General features: G+C 37.9%; 1 protein-coding gene across 1 annotated transcript in view; it reads left to right on the top strand.

Annotated features, from left to right (window-relative positions):
* Window positions 1-27,553, top strand: part of LOC139118177 (uncharacterized) — a 65,877-nt gene that overhangs the window by 27,264 nt on the left and 11,060 nt on the right. Inside the window, exons 8-20 of the mRNA XM_070681470.1 lie at window positions 3,924-4,145; window positions 5,448-5,657; window positions 6,164-6,415; window positions 7,405-7,626; window positions 9,096-9,383; window positions 10,890-11,042; window positions 11,827-12,121; window positions 12,641-12,744; window positions 13,014-13,177; window positions 13,374-13,487; window positions 13,827-13,932; window positions 14,834-14,906; window positions 15,586-15,643. Of these exons, the coding sequence (XP_070537571.1) occupies window positions 3,924-4,145; window positions 5,448-5,657; window positions 6,164-6,415; window positions 7,405-7,626; window positions 9,096-9,383; window positions 10,890-11,042; window positions 11,827-12,121; window positions 12,641-12,744; window positions 13,014-13,177; window positions 13,374-13,487; window positions 13,827-13,932; window positions 14,834-14,906; window positions 15,586-15,643 (2,261 nt within the window). The remainder of the gene's footprint in view (window positions 1-3,923; window positions 4,146-5,447; window positions 5,658-6,163; window positions 6,416-7,404; window positions 7,627-9,095; window positions 9,384-10,889; window positions 11,043-11,826; window positions 12,122-12,640; window positions 12,745-13,013; window positions 13,178-13,373; window positions 13,488-13,826; window positions 13,933-14,833; window positions 14,907-15,585; window positions 15,644-27,553) is intronic.

Raw genomic sequence — 27,553 nt, 5'->3', positions numbered from 1 at the left:
TTAAGATCAAGGTAAACAGATGCAGGCCACATCAGTTTCATTTTTTTCACAGCATTTTATTGCAATGATGAATGCAAGAATGGGTGAACAAGTAGAAACACGTCAATAATGATGAAACAACATATCAAGTCATTATGTATTGGCATATGCTTTTAAAAAGGCATTTTCAATTCTTTTTTCTCAAAAAAACAGCCTCAAAAAACAACAGCAACACATGTTTTAACATTCAACAATATACTACGTAGAATGCCATCTATCCAACAAATCCCAACACAAAACACACAAAAGGGTTGAACTTTGAAAGTTTCTCGATAGCAAATACTGAATAAATCTGCATGAATAATCGTTTTTGTGTAGCAAATTTCAAAGAAATTGGACAAGCCCTTTCAGAGAATACAGATTTTTTGACCATGAATGGCATAAATTGCCCTAAAAAGACAAATATTGAAATTTCAACACATCTATACACATCCAATCAATTTGGACATGCTGCTACAGAGAAACAGATGTTTTGATCAAAAAAGGGCAACAATTGCTCTAAAAACACAAATATGCAAATTTAACTATATTATTTAGCTTATTTTAGCTTCTCAGCTTGTAAAAATCAATTGTAAATCATGAGATATGCATGATGTTTGGTGGGGTGAATGTAGGCATTTCACCACGCAGTAGAAAGGGAAGCCAGGAAACCAAAATAGTCAATTTTCAAAACCATAGGAAGCTACTGAGGAGCAAGAAGACCATGTTTCAGAGGAAGATGTGTAATCCGAAAAAAATGCTCCCAAAGTGCCACCAAATAACACCATTTTAATCTCTATTTTTCAAAAGCTCCAACGGCAGGAGGGGGACACCCCCTCCTGACCACCCCCTGCAAAAATACTCCCCAAGTGCCACCAAATAACACCATTTCAATCTCTATTTTTCAAAAGCTCCAACGGCAGGAGGGGGACACCCCCTCCTGACCACCCCCCGCAAAAATACTCCCCAGTGCCACCAAATAACACCATTTTAATCTCTATTTTTCAAAAGCTCCAACGGCAGCTGACCACCCCCGCAAAAATACTCCCCAAGTGCACCAAATAACACCATTTCAATCTCTATTTTTCAAAAGCTCCAACGGCAGGAGGGGGACACCCCCTCCTGACCACCCCCGCAAAAATACTCCCCAAGTGCCACCAAATAACACCATTTTAATCTCTATTTTTCAAAAGCTCCAACAGCAGCAGGGGGACACCCCTCTCCTGACCTCTCCCCCCGTGACCGCTTGCGTGGCCGCTTGTGGTGCTTGGCACCACATCTTTGCCCTCTATATCTTCAGACAGCGACGAACTAAAAAAAAATAAAAAATCTGAAAATTTTCTCTGAAAAAAAAAATTTGCACAGCTAATCTCACTTGGAAAAAAAAAATTTCAGAAATTTACAATAGTAAAAAAAAAATTTTCACAATTTCATTGTGACCACCCCCCCTCCCAAGGTCTAATGGTCCATCCCTAACAATAAAATGTTGTAAGATGTTGAAACAGTTTACCCTCCTTCCTACAAAGTTGCAATGTATTGAAACAGTTTACTCTCCTTTCTACAAAGTTACAAATTCCCTGTACGTAAAACAAACATTGTTGCTGTCGATACTACAATACATCACGGATGTACAACGTCCATGAATACACTGAGGCTTGGTTTTGCCTAGGTGAGTGCCGCGTACCGGTCGTCCTTGAGTTCAAGTTTTACCTACATTGCTTGCATCAAAATTTGGCCTTCAGCTACTCAGTTTGATAGTAAAAACCATAATTTCTAAGGAAACTTTCACAAACAGAGTCATTGTACAAGTGAAAAGGAGAAAAACTGAGGTTTTCTGAAAGGTCAAATCTGGGTCATTGCACGTGATGTCATGAATGAAGACCCCTTAAGTACACAATTATGGTTCAAAAGAAACCACCTAGGGAGAGCCAATAGGTACAATCTTATGTTAAAAAGAAATTTCTTGGTGCCTTCCAATTTAAATGGAATTTAGCTTGACTGTCACTTTTAAATTATACTTTATTAAGAGTCATGGCAAAGGGAAATTGTCAACAGTACTTGCAGTAAGCATATTCATTTTCAAATCTTCACATTTGAGAACTGCAATTTTGCATGGTAACTTAACATCAAAGCAACAATTCAAAAGTAGAGCTATTAAAATTGACCATTTGGCATATTTCAAACTGCTATTATAATAACTTATACAAGAAATGGTGTGATTCTGAATGATTTTAATATTTCTGCAGATTCCACCAGTTTAATGATATAATAGTGGACATCACTAGACAATTCTTGATGATATCAAAATATAAATAAAATATTTCTGGGCTAAAATGTTATCATAATCTTTGAAACAATGATTACTCTAAAACATTTGGAAATAAATGAACCAGATCATTGTGTATTGTTTTACAGGATTTGGGTTTGGCCAAACCATTTTTGTCTCAAGAAAAATACTTATGCTTAAGATGCTATTGAGCCTGCTTGATCACAACCTTGACACAACGCCAGGGCCTTAAACACCACAATAATTGTATCTACATTGCCACTATGCTACCTAATGCTTTCTTCTGCATGGAAAATTTTTATCTGTGTGGCTCACAAAATTTTCATCATGACTTAAAAACTGCATAAATTTGCCACATTAGAAGCTTGTAGCTTAAATGTATTAAGTTGTCATTCTGTGAACACTGACAGAATGCTACAGAAATATTCTGTATCTGTGGTAATATACACTTCACATTGCTACCTGATATTTAGAATTGCCACCTAATTTTATTTCTGGTGGTAAAAGTTTACCACCAGAAAGGGAAAAAATATTGCTATCACTTTAACGTCATAAAAACACAGATAATTAATGCAATAAAAACTGAACAAATATTTCTTTAATGTAAAATACAAAACATCTTGATTTGAAAAATTAAGAACTGAATACCAAGAAAGTTGTTGCCACACTTGAAATCATAAACTGCCTAAAATTTGTTCAAAGTGGCTACAAGATTTTTGATTTGGCTAATGAGTTGGCTAATCATCTTGGTGACTTAGGGGGAGCCCTACAGTTTATGTGCATACCACGTGGTAGCAGTAAACTTAATGACACTGCAAGTTTCATGTTGGCACAATTTTGCACATCACCATTGGCCTACTACGTTATATATACTGACTGTTAATGCACTCACCTGACTTGCCTATTGAACACCAAATATACATGTAGTAACAGGTCATAATGACACATAATGACACTGTACTGTGTTGTTTTATTGAAATGCATTACATGTCCCCCAAAAATTTAATTTGTCCCCCATTCAGACCTACTATGGGTCAGTGTGTCCCCATGCAAGCAAAAGCTGGCTGAAACACAGCGACTGGTTTCATTGCTATATCTAAGCAATGCTGATGGAAACCTACTTTGAAACAACACTATTGTCCGCCTGTTGTTTGCTGAAACATAACTGCAAGTACTGGACCCGTAATAAAATTCAAAACAACTTTACAAACCAATTACACAAGTGTGAAAATATTTTAATTGCATCCACCGTTCGTTCTCAGCTGGCTTTCAACGTAAGAATGGTAAGAAAAGTCCTGCTTCAGGATACTGGTCGGAAGCTGTTCGAACGGGTCATCAGCTCAGTATCCCAGGGTATCCCAGACCAGGACTTGCCCTTCTACGTTTGCCAGCACCTAGTCGTCCCAGCCAAGAGTCCAGCTATCGGACATTAAACTTCTGTTGAACAAACTTTCCACAAGTGTACAATGTTAGTTTGGTTAGCTCCCTTATAAAAAATGTCTTAATCAATTGCCAGCAAAAAAGCTCTAGTCGTTGCATTAAAATAGCGTTTGCTAAAAATACTGATAAGGAAGAGCACAGCGTGTACATAAGTTTTTCCACTTTCATATTTTTTCAGATTCAAAATACAAAAATCTGGCTCGGGATAAGAAAGTTGAGCAGAGTAGTCAGTCCTTGTATGGTAGTGCAGTCAGAGCCGTCGATGGGGACAAAAGTGCCAACTATTCTGATAGAAGCTGTATTCACACCGACCTGGAATTTGAACCATGGTGGAAAGTCGATCTCGGGGAAGAGTATGCTGTCTACGAAGTGTATATCACCAATAGGGCAGATTGCTGCGGTGAGACTGCTTGTCTTAAGGTAGAACGCGGCTCGGGGACAGATATTTGGACTCTCAAACCCTTCACAATTCTTTTCTGATATACCACTTTTTTGGGGAGTTCATTTTAAAGCTCTTGGTGAAAGAAGACTTTTTACCTGCTCAGTTTTTCGCGATTCGACAATTTTATTTTCTGTAGAGTGAACACTGGAATGGCGGCCATTTTGAATTTCAAATATCGGTAAATCTTGGGTTATTTATTTCTCTAGTACCGAAATTTTCACAATGACCCTCGGATTTTATTCTTGATTTTGATAGAGAATGATTTCAAGATTCCTGGAGGAAAGTTTGAGCAAAAGATTAAGTCTTTCACTTTCGAGGCGCATACTGCCTGAAGAATACTAGGCGAATACTCTGATTAAAACTTGTTGCTTTCAATTCCAAAAGTAACGAGTAGCATCACTCAGCTAAGCTACCGAAAAGCACTTATTCTTTTGATTATATATCTAGCTTCATATATGCCTACATAAGTTAATAATAAGCCTGACTATACCACCACATGCGAAGAACTTAATGTCGAGAAAAAAACGGTTTGAACATTTTAGACTCAAGTATATTTCTATCATTTAAATATTTTTTGTATGTAATCGCATTCGGATTTGATGTAGCTGTACTACTAGTACATCTGTTCTACGATCACCGTGCTCTGGTTCGTCGTTCCTAATCCATCAAGCCGATTGTTATTGTATGTATGTTGGAAGGTCTGGTGTACTTACTTTTCGTGGTTACTATGCATAGAGTAGCCTTTTATTGTCTGCTTGGCTCATCTATGAGTGATTTCCTGTATTTATATAATGGCTACACATCTTTAAGTTGGTATGTGCCTCCAAAGTGACAAACTTCAACTTTTGCTCAGACTTTCCTCAATGAAACTTTTAACCATTCTCTTACTATATCGAGAATAAAAATCACGGGTCGCCATGCAAAGTTAGGTACTAAAGAAAGGAATTACCTAACATTTACCAATATTTCAAATTCAAAATGGACGTCATCCCTGTGTTGAATCAAGGGAGAGAAATTAAATTTTCGATTTTCAAAAAGCTAAGACGGTGAATTTTTTTCTTACTCTTAAATGAGTCTTCACTAGTAGTAGATTAGAAAAAAGGAGTAAAAATTTGAGTCCAACCATCTGTACCTAAAGTCGAGTATCCCTGATGAACTTTCAACTTGCTTTATAATATTGTTATCCTCTGTACATGTGATAATCCTCCCTTAAGGAAAGCTTTGATAATATCTTTAAATTCACACCTTTATGTATTTTAGCTGAACGCTTGGTGGGCGCCCAAGTCAGAGTCGGTAACAGTGAAGATATCGCCAACAATTCGTTGTGCGGTGGCGCTGTCACATTGGAAGACTTACAAGACAGTATCGATGTCTCTGTCAGCTGTTCCTCACAAGGGCGTTACGTGTTCCTTCAGCTTGTAAACAAGATTGAATTTCTACACGTCTGTGAAATCGAAGTCATGGGAGATGGTATGGCAAGAATATTCTTTCATTTTAGAAAGAAATGGTCGTAAAGCATCGCATTTAGCAGATAATCGTTAAAAGAGCTACATTGAGATTTTGTTGCCCCGGATGAGGCCGGGGGACTTAGATGCATAATTCAGACAAACTACACCTGTGTCCAGTCTGTACAGTTTATATTGATACATACGGATATGTGTTGCTGAGACCATTTTTTTGACTTCAACAGTTTTTGTTCATGTAGTATGCATCGATATTGGTTACTCACGTGAATGTCGTTTTTGCTAAAAAAAATGAAAGGCTAATGAACTTCAGTGTGGTCGCTCATTGCCACCAAATGTTTCCTCGACCATCTCATTTTTACATCTTTTATTTGTATCGGCGAGTGTAAAAGACAACAACAAATGAGTGCGCAATCCAAGAATTCTCGTTAGTGATGCAAACGTTTCTTATGAAAATAGCTTCACCCTAAGACATCTTTTAATAGCGATCTTCATATTCCTAAACCCATTCAGTAATCATCGACAGATTACCAAATGTCGCTCTTTGGAAACCAGCAAAGCAAAGCAGTGTGTACTACGATAATGTCCCAGAACTTGCCGTGGATGGCAATGAAAACACGTCTTGTCGGAGACCGAGCTGTATGATTACTGGCAGTGAAGTGGGCGCATGGTGGCAGGTCGACCTCGGAAAAATTTACTCTACTTTCAAGGTGGTCCTGGTCAACCCATTCAAACGCTGCAAAGGAGAAGAGGGTAGTAGTAGAGGTATAAGTCTTACTACTTTGTATGCTTAGCGGCTCAGGTTTCTATTGAGAGTTGTTTTTTGCCCACATCGAACTGAAGTTTTGACTTTTAAGGGAGAATGCACCATAGGGACAGATATTCGGACTCTCAAACTTTACGATTCATTTCTGATCTACCACTTGTGGGAGCTCATTTTAAAGCCCTGGGAGAAAGAAAAACTATCACCGTCTTAGTTTTCTGAAAATGGAAAATTTTGTTTTTCACCATAAGTTATCATAGGGATGGCGGCCATTTTGAATTTCAAATATCAATACATCTTCAAAGTTTGGTAATTTGTTTATCTAGTGCCAAAATTTGCACGGTGACGTAGTACCCCTGACTTTTTATTCTTGATATTGAAAGAGAATGGTTGAAATATATTAAAGAAAGTTTGAGAAAAAGTTTAAGTCTTTCACTTTCGAGGCACATACTACATTGAGGTAGAATGGTGAAAGAGATACCACATATTGGCTCTTTAATATCAATGTTTGACTTACAGTGTAGTCTCCATGTCCATTTCAACATTTTAAGTCTGTCGTTTCGCGATAAGTTTTCATGTTTGAAATGTTTCCAGGTTTACGCAATCTTTTAATTGTCGAAACAACTTGACGCCTGAACTTTGAAACCCTCAATAGTTTTTTTTTATGACGGCACTATCTGTCTTTTGCAAGCTTTTACGTTATATTTTTCCGTCTTTCTACAATGTACGACAAAAAATTAATGTTCTCCCTTCGTTCACCCTAAATTTTTTCGCTGTTTTCTTGTTAGAAGTTGAAAACCCCTTCTAATTTTCCTCTCACATCGAATGTCAGTACATGTATACACTGCACTATGTGGAAGATTTTTTCTCAAGTAAAATCACGTGATATTATCTTGGATATTATGTGGATATTATCTTCATTGGTGTAGAAACTGGTGACGTATAATTCTATTTCTCTTCCAATCGTCCACACACGACACACTCTCCATAGTTGAACGGTTGAAAGGGGCTGTCGTCAGAATTGGTTACTACGAACAAGACTTTGCAAGAAATTTACCGTGTGGTGCCAAGCTAACGACCAGTGATCTCATGGGGAGCAATACAGTGGTTAGGCAGTGCAACATACCCATACTCGGTCGATATGTAGTGGTCAGGAACGAGGATGAAAGAGAGGCTCACTTACAATTATGCGAAGTATTGGTTTACGCAAAAGGTATAATGAACGCCTGACGCTATAGTCAGCCATTTTCACAAACCTAGGTTCGTTGCTTTCAAGGAACTATATATTGTTAATTATATCATACCAGTATACTGATGGTGCAACAACAGCGATCTGATTGGTCGAGACGTGATTAGAACGGTGGTATATTCGTGATACACCACGGCTGGCACACGCGCGAGCTCTCGGCTTGAGCAAAAATCCTTTTATGACATTCAATGCCTGAATTTCAATATACTGTTATGATATAATAGCAATAGATCACACCCAGCGACTGGATGCCACTCGATTTTGACCAGTTTACTTCATATATGCACTTGCTATCGCTCATGCATATATGTCGTGAACTGGTCAAAATCTCGTGGTATAAATCTCGTGGTATACCGTTACTGGGTGTGTTTTTATTGCTTAAGTATTAAAATTGTTTTATCTCTAATAACGTCACAGTTTAATCAACGACATGCAAGAGTAAACATTTGTCTAAAAAACATTGATGAAAATTTCATAAGTTGCACTTGAAGGAAAGACTGAACAATTACTTTTTTTTACTTTCTTTTTAAATCGACGATTTCATTGAAAGTACAAAAACTACGATGAGGGAGCCAACCATAGTATATATGATATGATATGATATATGATGCGAAAATCAATACCAGTGAAAAACAGACAACCCGTTAGACTTTCTATCTGCATAATGTCGAGGGCACGATGTTATATTGATGGCGTAAATACTGCATCCTGATTGGTCGAGACTTGAAAATAACCGTGCTATATTCGCAATATAGCACGGTTGGAACAGGCACGAGCTCTATAGCGAGAAAAAATTCCCTTTTTGACGTTTCACGCCAGAATTTCAATTTAATATTATGATGTAATAGCAATAAACCACCTCAGCAATTGGTATACCATTTTTACCAGTACACTCCATATATGCACTCGGTATCGCTCCTGCACATATGTCGTGAGCTGGTCAAAATCTTGTGATATATCGCTGGGTACGGTTTATTGCTTAACCCACTGAGTGCGGTAAATTTCTCCGCCAATTTTTTGTGCAAAATTTTACCAATTTTTTATGAATTTTTTGCAATTTTTGTCAATTTTTGACCAATTTGGCATTTCATTTCATTGGCTACAGGTTTTGATCACAATTTGGAAATAATAGGAAAGAAAGTGTCTGGGTTACATTTTATAAAGGCTGCAAAAATTGACTTTGGCGCTCAAAGGGTTAAATAAGCATGTGATTGCGATTAAAGCTATAGTGCACCTGATCCCGTCTTTTGTAACTTATTGTATCCTGATCATGTTTTTCTCCTGTTATTGGCTCGATTTCTGCTGATCAGAGTTTAGGACGAGAAAGTCACATTCCACCTTTTCTATAATGATATCAAAATCCAAATGTTTACAAATCATCTACTCAATATCAGTTTTTACTCTTTTTCCCCATTTGAAATTGACAATTATAGAATTTTCAAAAAATGAGGAAATCGATGTAAAAAACCGACGTTTGTACAGCATGTTTGATAGACAGAAGAACAAGAAATCGTCACGTGGTGCTAAAGACGTCCTATCCGGTGTTCCTCTCAACAAGTGTATGGCAGCATGCTGGACCCTGAAACGCTATCGCTGCCTGTCCTTTGATTACGATCGATCAACGCTGCGGTGTCTTCTGTATGACAAGACAGTAGCCACTGATAAACTACCGTTACATAGCGAAAGGGGAACTGATCACTTTGAACTTCTAAGGACTCCGGGTATGTTATCGTTATCTTTCATTACTTTGTCTTTCAGTTCTGGCCTATCTTTTTTTCTACTTTTTTCTCAAAAGTTGATATCAACAATAAATAAAAATTACAAAAAAGAAGCAGCATGCACCGAAGTAGAGGGATATGTCCTACTCTGGTATAGCTTAACCGGCTCAAACCGGTTCTGCTATAAACCATGTGTCAGTCACATGATTTGCCACAGAACCGGTTTGAAGCAGTAAAGCAATGCCAGAGTATAAGATATATCGCTCTATTCATCAAATTTACTTTGCTTCGAAATTATGTTTCAGACGACAGCATACAGTAAGAACGAATTTGAAGGAATTCAGCCTCACCTTTGTTTTTGTAAACAACAGTTCCAAGATACAATGCGATTAGGAGACAGTTGTTCGGACTCCAAAAATTTACAACTGTTTTGGTCTACCTATTTTGCGGGCTCATTCTAAAGTTCATGAAGTAAAAAAAAATTTTGTTTTGTCAAAAGATTCCTTGTTTAAAGCCTAAATTTAAGTCGTCCGATATTTAGCACGTACTGCCTTGAAATTTCTGGAGAAGAAAGGCGCTAAGCTTACACCATGAATACTGCATGAATAGAAATTGTTTTCATTTGTATTCACTGATGGCTGTCGCTTAATCCGTGTCAGAGAATATAGAACCAAAAGAACTCGTGCATTTTTTAGAATTTAAAGAACTCAGTGATTGATAGTTTGGATGATATTCAAAAACTGAGGTTCCTAATGCCCAGTTTCATTGCGAGAAAGCTATATTTTCCAAGATTATCGTTATTTTCAACTGAACTTCAGGGGCAGCATGACTGGGTGTAATAATTATGCCATTCACGGGTTAAAAGAATCGCCTGTTGCATTTACCATATAAAAGACAATAAATATCATTGATTATTGGACATTTTTCCAAACCCTTACGCAAGGTTTGTGTCCTATTTTATACATGGACAATCTACTTATTATTATATTTACGTTGGAAATGTATATGTTTATATATGTGTATTATGTTTATATGTTTATCATCAGTGTTAATGTATGTTGACAACTGGACTCGAGAGTGATTATTAACATGTTATCGCCTATAATCAATGCAGATCTTCAGCGTTGATGATAAGTTTTACCAACGGAAGTTGATAAAGTTGATCATTTTCCGTGTGCATGATTTGGTAAAGGGAAACGGTCGTCGGAACTGCGCATGTGCGAGTTTCTTGTTAACAAACAATGTATTCGTGCATGATATTTAGATGTACCGCAATATCACAGCTACAACATTTTAAAGTTTACGATGTAGGGCCTAGATTATGACAGACATATTTTAACTGTCATCAATCACCATCGTACCTTGGATACAGTGTTTACATTGGTCGTATGGTCCCATGCGACTTTGGGCGCAGTTCCTTTTATAATAAAGTCCAAAGGTTTTCAATATATGACAGTTATGTGACAGATGCTAGTCGATCTTTTGCTAGAGTTTCTCATTTCCCAACAGCCTACATCCCGAAAGAAAACGAAACCGATTGTCCAGATGGCTTGATTAGGTGCACCTCCGGTGAGTGTGTCCACCCGTACAGGATGTGTGACGTCATCAGAGACTGTGACGATGGCTATGACGAATTAGATTGTCTGTACAAAGATGATCAAGGTACGTGTGCATGTTTGGGATTTAGTTTATAGTGTTATAGGGCATAGATGGATACGGGAAAAATACTGATCTCTCCGGCACTGAACACGATTGGAACTAATGTGGGATAATAGGATAGTGTAGCAACGCTGGTTTAATCTGCAAATGAAGGCTCATCTGATTTTCTTTTTATGCAATACGCTTGTTTTTTCTGGGCAAGTTGTAATATTGCAACTTCCAGCTATAGGGCTTCTTACACTTTTGATAAATTCATAGATCCAATTCTCCCAAATTAGTTCTGATCTTGTTACTGAGTGATTTACGACAGTATGCCCTCTCCAAGCCACCCCCTTTCATTCTGTCCACGCCCATCGTGACAATGAACGCAACGCTATTGTTTGGGGACCTACGTGATGAATACGAACCTAGTCGTATTTTGCGCCCTGCTCTAAAAAAATGTTGTTCCAGGGAGAATTCTCTGCTACACGATATGTGATAAAAATTCATAGTGAGCAGCTTTGCAGGTGAACTAAACATTAAGCTTAGTTTTTGTTGATGTAGATAACTTGTATTTAGCTGTTCCACGCCTCTTTGAATGGCATCGCTCATTGATATTCGAAATAATTAATGATAATTTTTTTGAATTGATTGATTGATTGGTCGACTGATTGATTGATTGATTGATTGATTGGTCGACTGATTCGCTTTAATTTCCAATTTCTTTCTATCTTCGATCGATGGACTGTTCTTAATTTCATTTAATGTATGCGGTCTTTTAACCATTTTGTTGATTTCATTTCTCCAGCTGTATCGTCACCTTTCCATCCACATTGGTACCACCCGTACTTGGATGTCGCGGACGATCGTCAAATATTTGACCGTTTTCGTCAGGATATCTACAATGGCCTGGGATTTGAGCGAGTTAAAGGAGAGGAGGACCCGCCTGACTGGACGAGATTCAAGGCTTTTAGTGCGTCTGCCAGTTATGAAAACCTTGGCCAGGTATTAAAACTTGACAAAAAGACCATTGCGGAACTAGGCCATCAAGCAGAGGACTTTATATTGCAGTGCGTTTACGCCGGGAAAAAGTGCGGCCCAGAGTGAGTTCTGTCCGTCTGCCTGTCTCTATCTCTGTCTGTCACTATCTCTGTCTGTCTCCCTGTCTGTCTGCCTGTCCGTTTGTCTGTCTGTCTGTCTGTCTGTCTGTCTGTCTGTCTCAGACTGTCTGCCTGTCTGTCTTGGTATTCCAAGAAGATCCATCATGACTATGCGATGGTTGTGACCAGGTACAACTCTTTTCGTCTCGCAAAATTTTCATCGAGCCATGATGAAAACCGAGAATTACGTCATAAACCCAAGCTTCCTGTAGTCCATGCAAAGTATAACCTTCAGATCTCAGAACTCAAGCATCTACAGGAGGAAGCCCAACCTTCATTGATGTATAAGTCGAAAAAATAACAAAATTGAAAAATTACAATAAGCTCATGTAAAAGAATTCGAATGATATAGATCTAACAATTTCTTTTCATAAGTGTTCATGCTTTCTTCACACATAATGGTCTCCCAGAGGCTATCATTCCAGCAAATCCCATACTGTATTCGGTTCCTCGCCTTTTTAGAGACTTCACTGTTTTTCAAGACGAAGAGTATGGAAACTGCTTTCAGTTCAATACAGGAATGAATGGTACCACACTATTTTCATTAGGAACCGGTTCAAAGAATGGTAAATAGTTATTTTTGTAAGAGTCTTTGTACATCTACTGCATAAACGACAAAATTGAATTCGAGACTTATTTCCAGTTTGTGCCCAGTCTGCTAAACCGTGCACTGAACAGAAACATTACGGGAAGATAAGTGCGAACGGCCTTGTTTCATTCATATTTTATAAATCAAAATCGTGTTGATATGTTTACACTGATGCTTCGAATTCCTTGTTCAAAGCAGAGTAAAGTTGCAGGGCAATTGTAATGTTGACTTTTCACTTTCTAACAGGACTATCTCTGACCATGTTCACCGAACAAAGCGAGTACTTAAGTATCTATGGAAAAGACTCCGCTGCCATCGTCACAGTCACACCACAGAAAGAAAGACCGTTTCCTGTGGGCCGTGGCTTCTCCGCTCAGCCTGGTACAGTGACATCTGTATCACTCGTTCAGGTAGATATTGACTGTGATCAATCTTGACGCCATGTCGACGAGTACAAGGCTGATAGACAGACATATTGTACAATATTTGCAAGTGTGTCTTTATGTTATCTTTTGTTACTTTGAATAAGAAAAGTTGTGATAGTTGAACAGACACTTCTCGTTTTTACCACATTCCTGTTCTCGTTTTACCACATTCCTGTCACAGAGTAATATTGACCGTCAAGGTAAACCGTATGGTAACTGTACGGGCGAGAAAGCCAAACCTCATAGTGACGAACGATTCATGATGTGGTATAGCAATGCGTCATACTCTGTTACGGTAAGAACTTCAAGGTCCCTAAGTACACTTGACTTCGACGATAATTGTACATCAGAACTTTCATGAGCATTGTCGATATACTGTGTAACACACACCTCTTTATCAAAACAGAGAGAACAGTCAAATTGGTGAATATGTAAATTCATTGTTATTTTGGACGAGATTCAAGGCCTTTAGTGCGTCTTTTGTTTTGTTTTTGTTTTTGAGTCAGTTTTTTCTTGATCAAGCTGCAGTGCGACTTAAGAGTGATTAAATATCTATTTCACGTAGTTTTATGATCTCTGTGATGTTTGTTAGCTCAAGTTAATGAGCATTTTATCTGACGTATTTAAACTTCAGTCATGTGAGACGGCATGCTTTCAGAAGTACTTGGTCGACTACTGTGGTTGTACTGATGCCATACACATCGATGCCCCGCCATGCAAGTTGTTAAATAGCACACAAGGTATGGAACGTCGTTTTTACAAAAGATGATTGCACATAGAGTACAAATATCCCGAACATCAAAATGTTACAATCGTTTGCTGAAGCAAAGCGTTGTGAAGTCCGAGTCTCTTTGAAACTCGTTGAGAATTCAAAAATTAACTTTCAACGGTTTTTCGTGCAAAAATCGGAATTTTAAATCCCCCGAAATTTCAAACAGTGAATACATCAATAAATTTTACTGAATTTGCTTATTGAAACCACAAAGGGTAGATTGTGAGACTGAATTTTAAAACAGCTGTGAAGGCTGTGAAGGCGTTGTATATCTCTAACTGAAAGTAGTTGTATATATTCTTACTTATACTCGATTTTGTACACACTGAAAGACCCGTAGGTCGAGGACGCGCCCATCGCGTAGAGCGCGCCCTCGAGCGATGGATCTTCAGGTCTCTATTTTGTTCGCAGTCCATAGTTAACCGTTTCTTTCACTCCATTTGTACGTCATTGGATGTCGACTGATTGATTTATTAATTCTATGATAAGGTCAACACGTTAGGCCATAGGCCAGTGTTTGTGGACTGATAATAGCCGTGCACGGTCAAGGGTCAAATATATTAAATGAAAGGATATGAGACCGTTGTTAGCAAGCATATCTTCATGGGAAATATCACAGATTGAAGAGGGGAATGAGTCATATTTATTCCCTCAGAGACATGTCTACGCTCCCAGAACAAGGAACCATACTAATTCTTGCCAGGGATAATGAAATAGCCCTGAACAGAATTCGTGCTAAGCTCACATCGATTATCACTGTATTTACTCTTTTGATTAATACTCTGACTTTATTTTGTAAATTGGTTTTCTAAACTAAATTCCTTCCAACGACTTATTATGAATCCACTGCTCTCTTCTTTCTATTACAGTACAGTGCAAACAACTCATGCATTATCTCTACCAGTTAGATTTTCTCAGCTGTACCTGTCATCCACCTTGCAAGTATGTACACATATTTGTTGGTTCTCTTGTGAACTTATTTTCAGTTCAAAGAAAGCAGTGATGAACTTCAGCCAATAAGCGCGCATATATATATATATATATATATATATATATATATATATATATATATATATATATATATATATATATATATATATATATATATTGAAATTTTGCTGTTTTATTGTTTCGTGTTCTGCCCAAGAACATGAAGAACATCAATACAATGTTACCTTGAATGAACACATATAACAGCGAAGTATTCAATCAGCGACAGAATCTTTATACTGTACAAAAATCCTCATGTCTTATTTTGGCATAGTGAACACAACTTTTAAACGCAATATGTTTTGTATATACAGACAGCCACACTTTGCATCGACATAGAGCTTTGATACTATATTCCCGGCCTCTTGGGTAGAAGAGATATGTTACCATGTTTTCTTCAATTTTCGAAATATCGGGCACGATGCGAACAGAGACGAAAATTATAGCGGCTTGTTTATTGTCTCGAAACGGCCGAACGGTTAAGTTGTGCCTGTTTACCTATAAATCTCCATAGCTTCTTCGTATTGGCTCGTAGACCTTAAAAACAAAGCACCATTAACACATTAATTGTTAGTGATCCATGTACAATAAGTTGTCACTTTTATAAAAGGTTCTCTCCAATCTATTTCAGAGAGAAACGCTACCAAATGACTATTTCACAGTCACAGTGGCCGTCAAACGTATACTTGGTAATACAAGACTTACAGATATATATAGAAGAACATTGAGCTCTTATACAGTGGTGTAGCAAAAACGCATTCACATGATATTGAAAGGAAAAGAGAAAATTACAAGACAAATCAATTTGAAACTGTCCCAGAATATCACCGCAAAGTTTATATCTTTTATAAAATATGCGTATTCCTTAGATTTCGGGTAAAATCTATCAAAGTCGTGTATTTTACCGCCATTCAGGCAACTTCGAAATTTATTCCCAAAGTACTGCAGCAGATCATTTGACCTTGATCCGAAACATGGCACATTTATCGGTCGAGAAACAAATGCCTATCCAGGTGACATTTACCGTGCCTAATGGCGCTGATGGTTTCAAAAATTGTGCAATATTGTGAACATAGCAATATGTTTGCTTCAGATATGATTGACGTAATATAAAGAGCGTGGAAATATTACATTATTATTTATTTTTTATTTATTTGTTCGTTTAAGCGTATATGGTGATATTATCATATGATGATAATGAATGTCATTGTGGAAACTTAACATAGATGCGAACAGTTTCCTTCAAGTTGGATGTTTGCTTAAACAAACACGTTATTTGCCACTCTTCTACTTACATTGTATGGACGTTACAAAAGGATCATAACATCCCAATAACACGTTTGTGAAGACCTCTAAGTGGTCCCTGACTTCAAAGTGGTCCCCGTAGTTGTAATTGAACTGAAATTTTACGCAGTCCAGGGATTTTTCCATTCCTATATTTGCATAAAGTTGTTAAACTTTGTAACATTGCCAATACTAATCTGTTATTTTGGTCCTTTTTGATATATGCGCTCACTTTTATTACTTTTTCTAAATTCCGATGCATTTTACCAGCCCAAACTGCGCGTCCAATTTTTTCACCTGGTTAGGGTGTCTCATATTAGCATCATGGGAGATTGCGCTCCACATGGCACGGTCGAGACCAGCGACCGCGACCCACCGATCACTGTACGGATATGCGGATGTCCATATGGCCTAGCAGTTTACTGAGTGAGTACCAGCTCAAACAGTCATTAATTTCAATCTTGTCGCTCGACGTTATATTTCATACTCGCATACAGGCGTTCTGTTTACTGGGTAGCTCTGCATGGCAGGGCCGAGTGTTACCGCGTTATACGGCCTCCCACCACATGTGTTGGGAGGTCGTATAACGCCGCGCCGCTACGAACACACAGCCCTGCCATATGGCCATATGCAGAGCTACGTTCCGACCATTGTTCCGACGTTCTGTTCCGTAGACTTTTACGGAACAGAACATCGGAACGTAGCATAAACTACACTTATACAAACTATCCAGTAAACATAACGCCTGTGTGCGAGTGCTGATTGTCTTCGTCCAAAATCAAATACACTGTGAACTTACACAGAAACATCGCACAATTAATGATGGCCCTGCGTATGATGCTGTGTTTCCGGCGTTATATAACGCAGAGCTAGAACTGCTGTACCTCTCTCGGGGGGAGGGGGAAGTACTTGTTCAGAGAAGTGGTAGGGGTGTGCGGCCGCAGGTATAAAACCCAGGGCCCATTTTAGACCTAAAATCTCGTTGTTTTAGGACCCCATTTTAGACCTTTATGACCTTTGACCCAGGTCAACAGTCATAGCGTCAACATTTTTAAAACGGAAAAAGCATGTATTTGCCCCGGCAAAGCCTACCACTGTAAGCTTATACTGCGTTTAGAGCTATTTTGTTGCTGGCCAAGCCATGATTCCGAAAAATCATGAGGAAATACCAACAAATTTTGTGAAAGAAAATGCCTTTCACTCTCACCAAATTTTGGTCCAGCTTCTATATCTGCAGTAGTCTGAGTGGTGTTTTTTTTTTAAATTACAATTCACAACAAACCTCGCTGTTTGTCTGTAAAGCAATACTACTTCATATGGCCATGGTCAACTGAATAATACTAGGAGCAGTAGAGCCACTTTGTTTGGGTATTTTCTATTGGGCAAAAATCTGGCATATGTAGAGTTCTGACAAATCAGTGACAATGTTTTAAAACAAATGTTATGTAGGTCATTTACCCCACACTCATCATGACCTGAGTTCAATTAGTCTAGAACATTCTCAAGGTCACTGCCCTTGATGACCTAACAACCTTGAATTCAATTAGTCATGTTTGGAATGTTCTGGAAAGTTGATTAGTTGTGTAAGGGAGATAATTTTAGAACAGTAATTAGCATGTCAATAAAAGTTCTAGATTGTTCTTATATGCCTTTATAAAAGGGACGTGCTCAGCTTCCAGTCAGACTTTTGGGATCGTGTCTCTTGTGTGTTACTAAACTCCAGCAGTAGTCATTCTCAAGACTTTTCAAGACCTTCACTGTCAACGCTGGATTTATACTGTGAACTTTGTGCAGCTTCAAGCCTGCAAGCCAAAGGACTGTTCATTCATCCGACTGACTGTTACAACTCTGAGACTGGAGCTTTGCCGTCCCAGCTGAGATAAGTAATCTGTACACTCTTAAAGCTTGTACTCTATCCCTGACTTAGCAATTAGTTTTATTTTGTAATAAATTTTGTTTAAACGTTAACTGCTGAGTTCACCCTTTTGTTCGTTTTCTCTGCACGTAACAAAATTGGGGGCTCGTCCGGGAGACGAATATTTTGAGCCGTTTGACAACATTTTGACAGCCTTTTCAAAACTACTGTATACTGTGAACTCAGCGAAATTTAATATGGCGGAATTTAAACCAGAGGAAATGGATGACCTTGATCAGGACACATTTAATTCCCTCAGAAAAGACAACCTCATAGCACTGGCAAATTTCCTTAAAGTAGATGTCAAAAGATCTATGCGCAAGCGAGAAATTCAGTTCAAGATTGCAAAACATTTAGTTAATTCTGGCCATTTTGAAGAATCTGCCTTAAAAGATTATGAGCCTGAGTCTTCCTTCGAACTCAAAAAATTAGAATTAGAAATACAGGCAGATTTGGAGCTTAAGAATTGGAATTAGAAAAGGAAAAATTGCAAATGGAAGAAAGGGAAAGGCAGGAAAAAATACAAATGAAAGACAAAGAATTACAAATGGAAGAAAGACAGAGAGAAAAGGAGAGAGAATTGGAAGAACATCGACTACAGTTAGAAATGAGACGTTTAGAGCTTGGACAGTCAGGAAAATTCTTCCCTTCAGACAAGTTTGACATCACTAAGCATTTCAGGTTAGTTCCCCCTTTCCAAGAAAAGGATGTTGATAAATATTTCCTCCATTTTGAGAAAATTGCTCAGAGTCTGAATTGGCCTAAGGAGTCCTGGTCTATGCTTTTGCAGAGTGCTTTGGTGGGTAAAGCCAGAGAAATTTACATTCAGTTGTCAGTAGAGCAGGCTTCAAATTATGATTCTGTGAAGGAATTAATTCTCCAGGGCTATGAGTTGGTGCCTGAAGCTTACCGTCAGAAATTTAGGGATTGTGAGAAGGTGAAGGATCAAACTTATGTTGAATTTGCTCGAACAAAAGAACAACTGTTTGATCGTTGGTGCTCTTCTGAAAAGGTCAGTCAGAATTATGACAAATTACGACAACTTGTTTTGATTGAGGAATTTAAAAGGTGCATCCGGAGTGACATCAAGACGTTTATCAATGAACAAAAGGCAGATACATTGGAGGTTGCTGCACGTTTGGCCGATGATTATTCATTGACCCACAAATCTTCATTTCTCAGCAAACCATCCCAGTCCTTTTCATACAGAAACAATGCAGGTAAATTTAACTCCTCCTTTTCATCCAAGAATTTTTCAAAGGAGAGTAGGAAATCAAATGACAACAGTTCACAAAATTCAAGTAACACTTCCACATCATCAGATCCCAAGTCTCAATCTCCTTCTGACAAACAGTTCGGTACACTTTCTTGTAATTATTGCAAGAAAGACGGCCATTTAATGTCAGAGTGTTTCAAATTGAAAAGAAAACGTGGAGGTCAAAGTGGTCAAAGTGGATCTAAGCCAACCGGCTTTATTTCTTCATCAACTCAATTAGAGTCTAATAATGTGTGCAACACATTTTCTGAGGTTAAACCCCTCTTATCCCCAATTAATGAGGTCAAGGTCAATTCTTCTCAAGATAGCATTATGGGTATTTTCGAGCCATTTATTCATAATGGTTTTATATCACTTTCTAGTGATTTCTCTTCCGCTACCCCTGTCAAATTTTAAGAGATACCGGGGCTTCCAGTCTCTTTTGTTGGCAGATACCCTGCCGTTTTCTGAAAAGTCATTTTCAGGTTCTAAAGTTCTTATTAAGGGGGTAGATTGCAATGACTACATTCCTGTTCCTCTCCATAATGTCTACTTGTCTTCGGACTTTGTTTCTGGACCTGTGACTTTAGGTATTAGGCCTTTTTTGCCTTTTGAAGGGATTCACCTTCTTCTTGGAAACGACCTTGCTGGGGACAAGGTCATCACTAATCCACTTGTGACTGATAATCCTAGTTTAGATCAGGATCCAGAGCCAATTGAACAAGAGATACCCGATTTATTTCCTTCATGTGCTATTACTCGAGCCATGTCAAAGAAAACTTCCGAGAATCAAAATACTCTCAAAAATAATGTCACAGATGTTGACTTAAATGACACCTTTCTCAGTCAGGTGTTTGACACGGATCATTCCGTTATCCCTCGTGGATTTGAAACTTCCAGTAAAACTTCTGCTGACCAAAGTCAGACATTTTCTAGATCAAATCTCATTGCAGAACAACACAAAGACCCAGATATTTTGTCTTTGTTTGACAGGGTAGATGATGAAGGTAAAACTTCAGATAGCTCTGTTTCCTATTATACAAATCTGGTATTCTCATGCGTAAATGGAGACCTCCAGATGTTTTGGTTGATGACGATTGGGCTATAAAACATCAAATTGTGGTTCCAAAGCCCTACCGTGCTGAAATATTGCGCCTGGCCCATGAAACCCCCTGGGCTGGTCACTTAGGAGTCAGGAAAACTTATCATAAATTCTCAGTCACTTTTATTGGCCTAATCTCAGGCAGGATGTAGCACATTTCTGTAAAACTTGTCACACATGTCAAATGGTAGGAAAGCCAAATCAGACCATTCCAAAGGCCCCTTTACAGCCAATTCCTGCATTTCAAGAACCATTTAGTAGGATACTAATAGACTGTGTTGGGCCCGTACCAAAAACAAGATCAGGAAATGAGTACATGCTGACAATAATGTGTACATCAACTCGGTTCCCAGAAGCCATACCACTGAGAAACATAAAGACAAAGACTATAGTGAAAGCTTTAGTCAAATTTTTCACTTTATTTGGCCTCCCTAAATGTGTCCAGTCCGATCAAGGCTCCAACTTTGTGTCTGGTATTTTTCAACAAGTAATGGATCAGCTAGGCATTAAACAGTATAGGTCATCCGCCTATCATCCAGAAAGTCAGGTGCTCTTGAGCGATTTCATCAAACTTTGAAAAACATGATTAGGACCTACTGTTTTGACACAGAGAAGCAGTGGGATGAAGGAATTCATTTTTTGCTCTTTGCTGTTAGAGAGTCAATTCAGGAGTCTCTTGGTTTTAGCCCATTTGAGCTTGTATTTGGACATACAGTCCGTGGCCCACTTAAGCTCGTTAAAGAGAAATCCCTATCAGACGATGATGATTGTCTGAATATTTTGCAATATGTGTCAGATTTTCGTACGAAACTCTCTAAAGCATGTGAATTAGCCAGAGAAAATCTTGAGTCATCTCAGCAGTCAATGAAAATCAAATATGATAAAAGCACCTCAAAACGGAAGTTTGAACCAGGTCAAAAAGTTCTTGTTCTACTTCCATTCCTGGCAAACCACTCCATGCTCGTTACTTTGGGCCATACCTAATTGATAAGAAATTGAGTGATTTAATTACATCATAATAACACCTGACAGGCGAAAACAAAAACAGCTATGTCACATAAATATGCTTAAGCCATATTTGGATAGGGATAATCCTACTATAACTCAGCCTGTCAGTGCAGTCAGTTCAAACCATTATGAAGATAGTGATACTGAAACTGACTTGAGTGAAATACTCTAAACTCAAAGCTGGGCTCGGTCAAGCTTCAGAACTCAGAAATCCTGGAGAAGCTGGAGTCTACAAAGTTGGCACACCTCCAGCCAGAACAACAACAACAGGTGAAAGAACCAATCCATGAACATTTGTTCCAAGATGTTCCAACGAGGACAAACATCATCTACCACAACGAAGATGTCTGCGACAGTAATCCAGTGGAACAACATCCAGACAGACTGAATCCTGCGAAAGCGGAATATCTCCAAGAGGAAGCCATGTATTTGCCGAACAATGACTTTATCGAACTCAATAAAAATAACTGGACTTTGCAATCCATACTTTATGCCAAATTCAGTGCCATTTCGAGTTTTCCAATATCCAATTGCAAGAGGATAGTCATGGGACAGATCATCCTGTTTGCTATTTTAACAAATTTAGCAAATTTAACAAATCCCAGAGAAACTACTCTACAATTGAAAAAGAGTGTTTATCTTTGATATTAGCTTTACAGCATTTTGAAGTTTATGTTACTTCTTCAAATCAGGCAATAGTGGTTTATATGATCACAACCCTCTTGTTTTTCTGCAGAAATTTAAAGGCAAAAATCAGAGATTGCTAAGATGGAGTTTAATGTTACAGGAGTTTAATCTTGACATTAGACATATCAAAGGCAGAGACAATTTAATTGCAGACTGTCTCTCTCGTATTTAGAGTTTATTGTTGTTCACTTTCAAGAAATTTTACTTTAGAGTAAAAAAATTTTGAGTACTTAAATCTTTTTCAAGATTACATTTGTAAAAGAAAGATTTTCTTTGAAAAATTTTCTTTTTTTGAAGAGGGGGTGTGTTATGTAGGTCATTTACCCCACACTCATCATGACCTGAGTTCATTAGTCTAGAACATTCTCAAGGTCACTGCCCTTGATGACCTAACAACCTTGAATTCAATTAGTCATGTTTGGAATGTTCTGGAAAGTTGATTAGTTGTGTAAGGGAGATAATTTTAGAACAGTAATTAGCATGTCAATAAAAGTTCTAGATTGTTCTTATATGCCTTTATAAAAGGGACGTGCCAGCTTCCAGTCAGACTTTTGGGATCGTGTCTCTTGTGTGTTACTAAACTCCAGCAGTAGTCATTCTCAAGACTTTCAAGACCTTCACTGTCAACGCTGGATTTATATGTGAACTTTGTGCAGCTTCAAGCCTGCAAGCCAAAGGACTGTTCATTCATCCGACTGACTGTTACAACTCTGAGACTGGAGCTTTGCCGTCCCAGCTGAGATAAGTAATCTGTACACTCTTAAAGCTTGTACTCTATCCCTGACTTAGCAATTAGTTTTATTTTTGTAATAAATTTTGTTTAAACGTTAACTGCTGAGTTCACCCTTTGTTCGTTTTCTCTGCACGTAACACAAGTCCATATTTACTTTAAGCCAGGGGGTCTCTGTAATGGTTCCCCTGCCGCAGAAAAAGATATCATCTTGTTATGAGTGCAGCTCAGAACCCTGCTAGCGAGATGGGAACAGACTGTTGAAATTTGTTCTTGTGTGGCACTCAAACTTCAACCCCATTTTAGACCATGGTTTACAGTGGAATTGACCCCCCCCCCCCCCCCTATTTTGGACCAAGTTGCTGAAATACCCACCCCATTGGGCGGCGCATGTTCATATTGGCAAGTAATAGAAGTGACCCCCCTCCTGACTGCTCTTTGCCAACTTAGATTTTTTTACCTGTCCGTGGTATTTTGGGGAAAGGGTTTTAAACACAGTTTGTCAGGAATTTATGATGATACTTGAAAGAATAGAAATATACTCCAACACCCGACCTGGCCCACTAATCCCCAAGGCTGTATCATGCACGCACAGGAAAGCAAATTTAGCACTTGGAGGCAGCCATATTGTCTAGTTTCCATGTGTTGAGTTTGTACTCTACATGCCTTGACATTGTTTTCATTGTAACTTAGGTCATTTCACATCATTGGTACAACGTACATTTCAGTGACTTTGAATGACAAAGTTCTTTTACGTCAAGGACTGTGTCATCAGTCTTAACTGATGTCTAGCTGTTAATTCAAGCTGACAATCTAAACTGAATACAAGACATGGAATTTGTGTCCATACACTTTTGTAATATATTGTGGTTTCAGTCGGATTTGAACTCACAACGTATAGCACCAGTCACCTAGCGCAGAAGCCATAGATAAAACCGCTGAGCCAAATCCCCAATCTCAGCCTCATGTGTGTTCAGCACACAATTTGAGTCTACGGTTACACCTATAGTGTACTCATTTATGTATTTTGTTATGTCTCCATTTCAATACTTACCGTAGTCATAATTTTACGTATGTGCTTATAATGAACAGACCTGCTTTGAGTCAGTTTTTAGCTCATATTTGGTGTGTATATAAATACCAAAAAGAGATTATATTTGTGTTTCTTTCTTAATTTGCATACATTTTATCTTCTGATAATGATGACTGGATTGATTTGCTTACTGGTAATAAATTTTTCAATTTTAATCTCTCCAGATAACAGAGTTCTTGGAAATGATGTGGAAAGATCAGAGTTATCACTGCTTGCTGATTTGGACCATGCCTACACGTTTTAACAGGCTGAATAATAAACTGGTGACGTACTCAAAAATTGGCGACCAACAGAAAATTAAAAAAAAAACAGTATTTCCCCGCACATACACACCATGATCATACCAGAAACAAGCATGATGCCATTTACTTAATGCACAACACACGAATGCCAACTTTTTGTTGTAATCTTTTTTTCCTGTCATATGATTATTAGTCCCCAAGGACACCGTTCCTGGGGGACTTATAGGTTTGTGCGTCCGTGCGTCCGGACAACTCAGTAACCACAAGTTCTTTACGCTTCAATTTGATAGGATAATAGACCTTAAGATGTCACATCTTGTACCTCATTTATTGTGCGCATATGTATTTCTTGGCTGGCCAATACAGCTAGAGGTCTGATCTTTTTTCCCGATTTAGAACCATAACTTAGACATGCCTCTTGTTTCAAATTGGGAACAATGACATAGACCTATGTGCCCATAGATCTGAACATATACACTCCAGTGATACTTCTTAATGACCACATTTCCCTGCCCCATCAAGACTAATACTCCTATTACAAGTGGGGACTACTCATTGTCAATGACTTGTTTTTTGAAATTCTCGGAAAATCTAAAATCATGTTAAAAGTTTGAATTTAAATGCTACTTCTTAGGCTATCGACAGTGTTGTACACTTTTTTGGTCTTTAATGTGTCTTACTTGAAGAAAACCCTTGGAAAACTGACGATAATTTGAGATTGGTTTACAACACATTTGCTGCTGTATGGGGCTTTAAGGTTGGGCTGAAACAAAATAGAATTTTTTACACCAAAACCCCTTGTCTGACAGCACTGATATTTGTTATACAGATTCATAGGGATGATCAAATTGTGAATATTCAAATTTTGATAAATCCACAATTTTCTATTTTCAGGACAATTTTTAGCTCACATTTGGTGTATACATGTACGTATATTATACCAAAAAGAGTTTTTATGGTAGGTCAGCGGTGTCTACATTTATGTAGGTTAGTATGTGTGCATGCTACCTTCGTGCACATCGAAAACTCAAAAACCGCAGCACTACCATTGTAGTATTTGGTGTACTGGTGCACCTGGGGGTGGAGATGTGAATTTGTTCAAATGAAAGTGTCAGTCTTCAAAATATGATGATGAGGTAAAAAAAAGAAATGTGGTAGAAAACAGAGAAAATCTAGCAAACGCTTAAACTCTGTAACGGCAGTCTAGATTTTGTTGAAACTCTGTATGCGGGATGTTTATGGTGATTTTCGTTAGTATTGTGGCGAAATTTTCATTTTTAGCTACTATACGATAGTCTTTTGAAGCTATTGGGATGGGTATCTGTCCGGCATCCGTTGTCAGTATGTATGTATGTCCGTTTGTGAGGCGTCCAGTCACTCAAATATCTTGATAACCGCAGTACTTACTGATTCGCTATTTGTTGCGTAGATGAAAAATATGATTTGAGAATATATTTTTTTAATTTTTAGCTCACATTTGGTATACCAATGTGAGGTTATCATATAAGCTGAATCAGTTCATTTGCATCCGATTTGCATGTCTGTATGTCTGTATATTTGTGGGTATGTGCAGATGTATGTCCGTCACACACAAAGGCTCCCATACCGCCAAAGCTACCATCTCAGTATTTGGTGTACAGGTAGATGCAGGGGTTGAGATGTGAATTTGCTCAAATGAACACATCAGTGTCAAAAATGTGCAAATGAGGTTAGAAAAAGTGAAATGCAGCAAATGTGCAGGAGGCATGTCAGTGAGAAACAGGCAAACTCCACTGATCTTGACTCATTTCTGTCATTGTTTATGAACTGTACATATTAACAGACCAGCTGCAACCATAGACAGTAGATGGGGAAGACAGTTTATACTAAACTAAGAGGGGCTTGTTTCTGCTATGCATGTTGCTAAAGTTGACCTCCAGTACCAAAAGTTAGACCTTAATTACTTTTGTCATTCTTGTTTTCTGGTTTAAATATTTCTTGTTGTTTTCTGGTTGTACTGTGCAGAAATCTTTGCCATAACATCAACGTAGAATTTTCCTCCACTGAACAGATAGGAACAACATTTATTGTTGATCATTGGTAACCCATACTGGTATATACCAATTCTGATCAAATTTGAGCGACACCGTATAATTGCGGTATTTTTTCTGAAACCACTCATCTGATTATTTTGAAAGTTTGTATACATGTTCCTCAGGATGACCTCAGTCAAGTTTATACAAATTGAATTGAAATTTTTATATTTGTAATTTTAGGGCAATTTTCCGAATTTTTGGTCAAAAATATTTTTATTCAAAAACAACAAATCTGATAGCTTTGATATTTGGTATACAGGTTCCTCAGGTTGATGAAAATCAGTTTTATGATATTGTGAAGATATCTCGAATTTTGTATTTTTGCTGAATTTTTTGGTTATTTTTCTCATTTTAAGTAAAATTTCTTCTTTTCAGAAACCGCTAGCCCAATTGCTCTCAAATTTGGATTGGATGTTTACAAGGGTGTTACCCTTCTAATGTTGAAGTTATGATAAAATTGGAAATATTACTGTTTTGGGGCAATTTTTGTCATTTTTGGTCAAAATTCTTAAAAATATTTTCTTTTTAAAGCTCCTGGACAGACAACTTGTTCTCAAAATTACTTGTCTGATAGCTTTGTAATTTGTTACAAAAGTCCCGAGGGATGTTATTTGATAAATTTTCTGCTCAAAGTGTTGGGAGACCCCAAATTTTTATATTTTAGGTAATTTTCTCAGTTTGTGACTTTAAATGACCTACTCAACCAGGATATGTTGTGAGAGAGTTTCGAAGGCTGTGAACATAATTTTGTCATATTTAATATCAATTTGTAGTAAAATTTGATCCAGAAAACAAAGTTGAAGTAAATATTTTCATTGCGAACCAATTTTTTCAACTTTTGCATGTTAAGACACATAAGAACTGATGAGAAATTAGGATCCAGGATAATTCCAGATGTTGTAATCCCCCCACAGTGGAAGGCATTTCGCTATCTGTAACTGATTTAAGTGTTGTTTACATTGAATGATAGCACTCATAGCATTAATTAAAACATCCCCAAGGTTGTAAATACATTTCATGTCAGCTGGTTTTATGTAAGGGGTGGAACATTTGATATTCAGGAGGGGGTAGGGGCTAGAAGATTGATGAGGTAGCATTACTTTTTACCAGATCCCTTGTACATTTTTCCCACTCTTTATTTTTTCCCCACTCTCCCACCTTTTCTTTTGTCAAGCTTCTCTTGCTAATTTTTTTGTTGACATTGCTTT

The sequence above is a fragment of the Ptychodera flava genome, chromosome 19, assembly GCF_041260155.1.
Source record: "Ptychodera flava strain L36383 chromosome 19, AS_Pfla_20210202, whole genome shotgun sequence".
In the NCBI taxonomy this organism is placed as follows: Eukaryota; Metazoa; Hemichordata; class Enteropneusta; family Ptychoderidae; genus Ptychodera; species Ptychodera flava.
The sequence above is the reverse complement of the archived record's forward strand: the minus strand, read 5'-3'. Positions and strand labels throughout refer to the sequence as shown.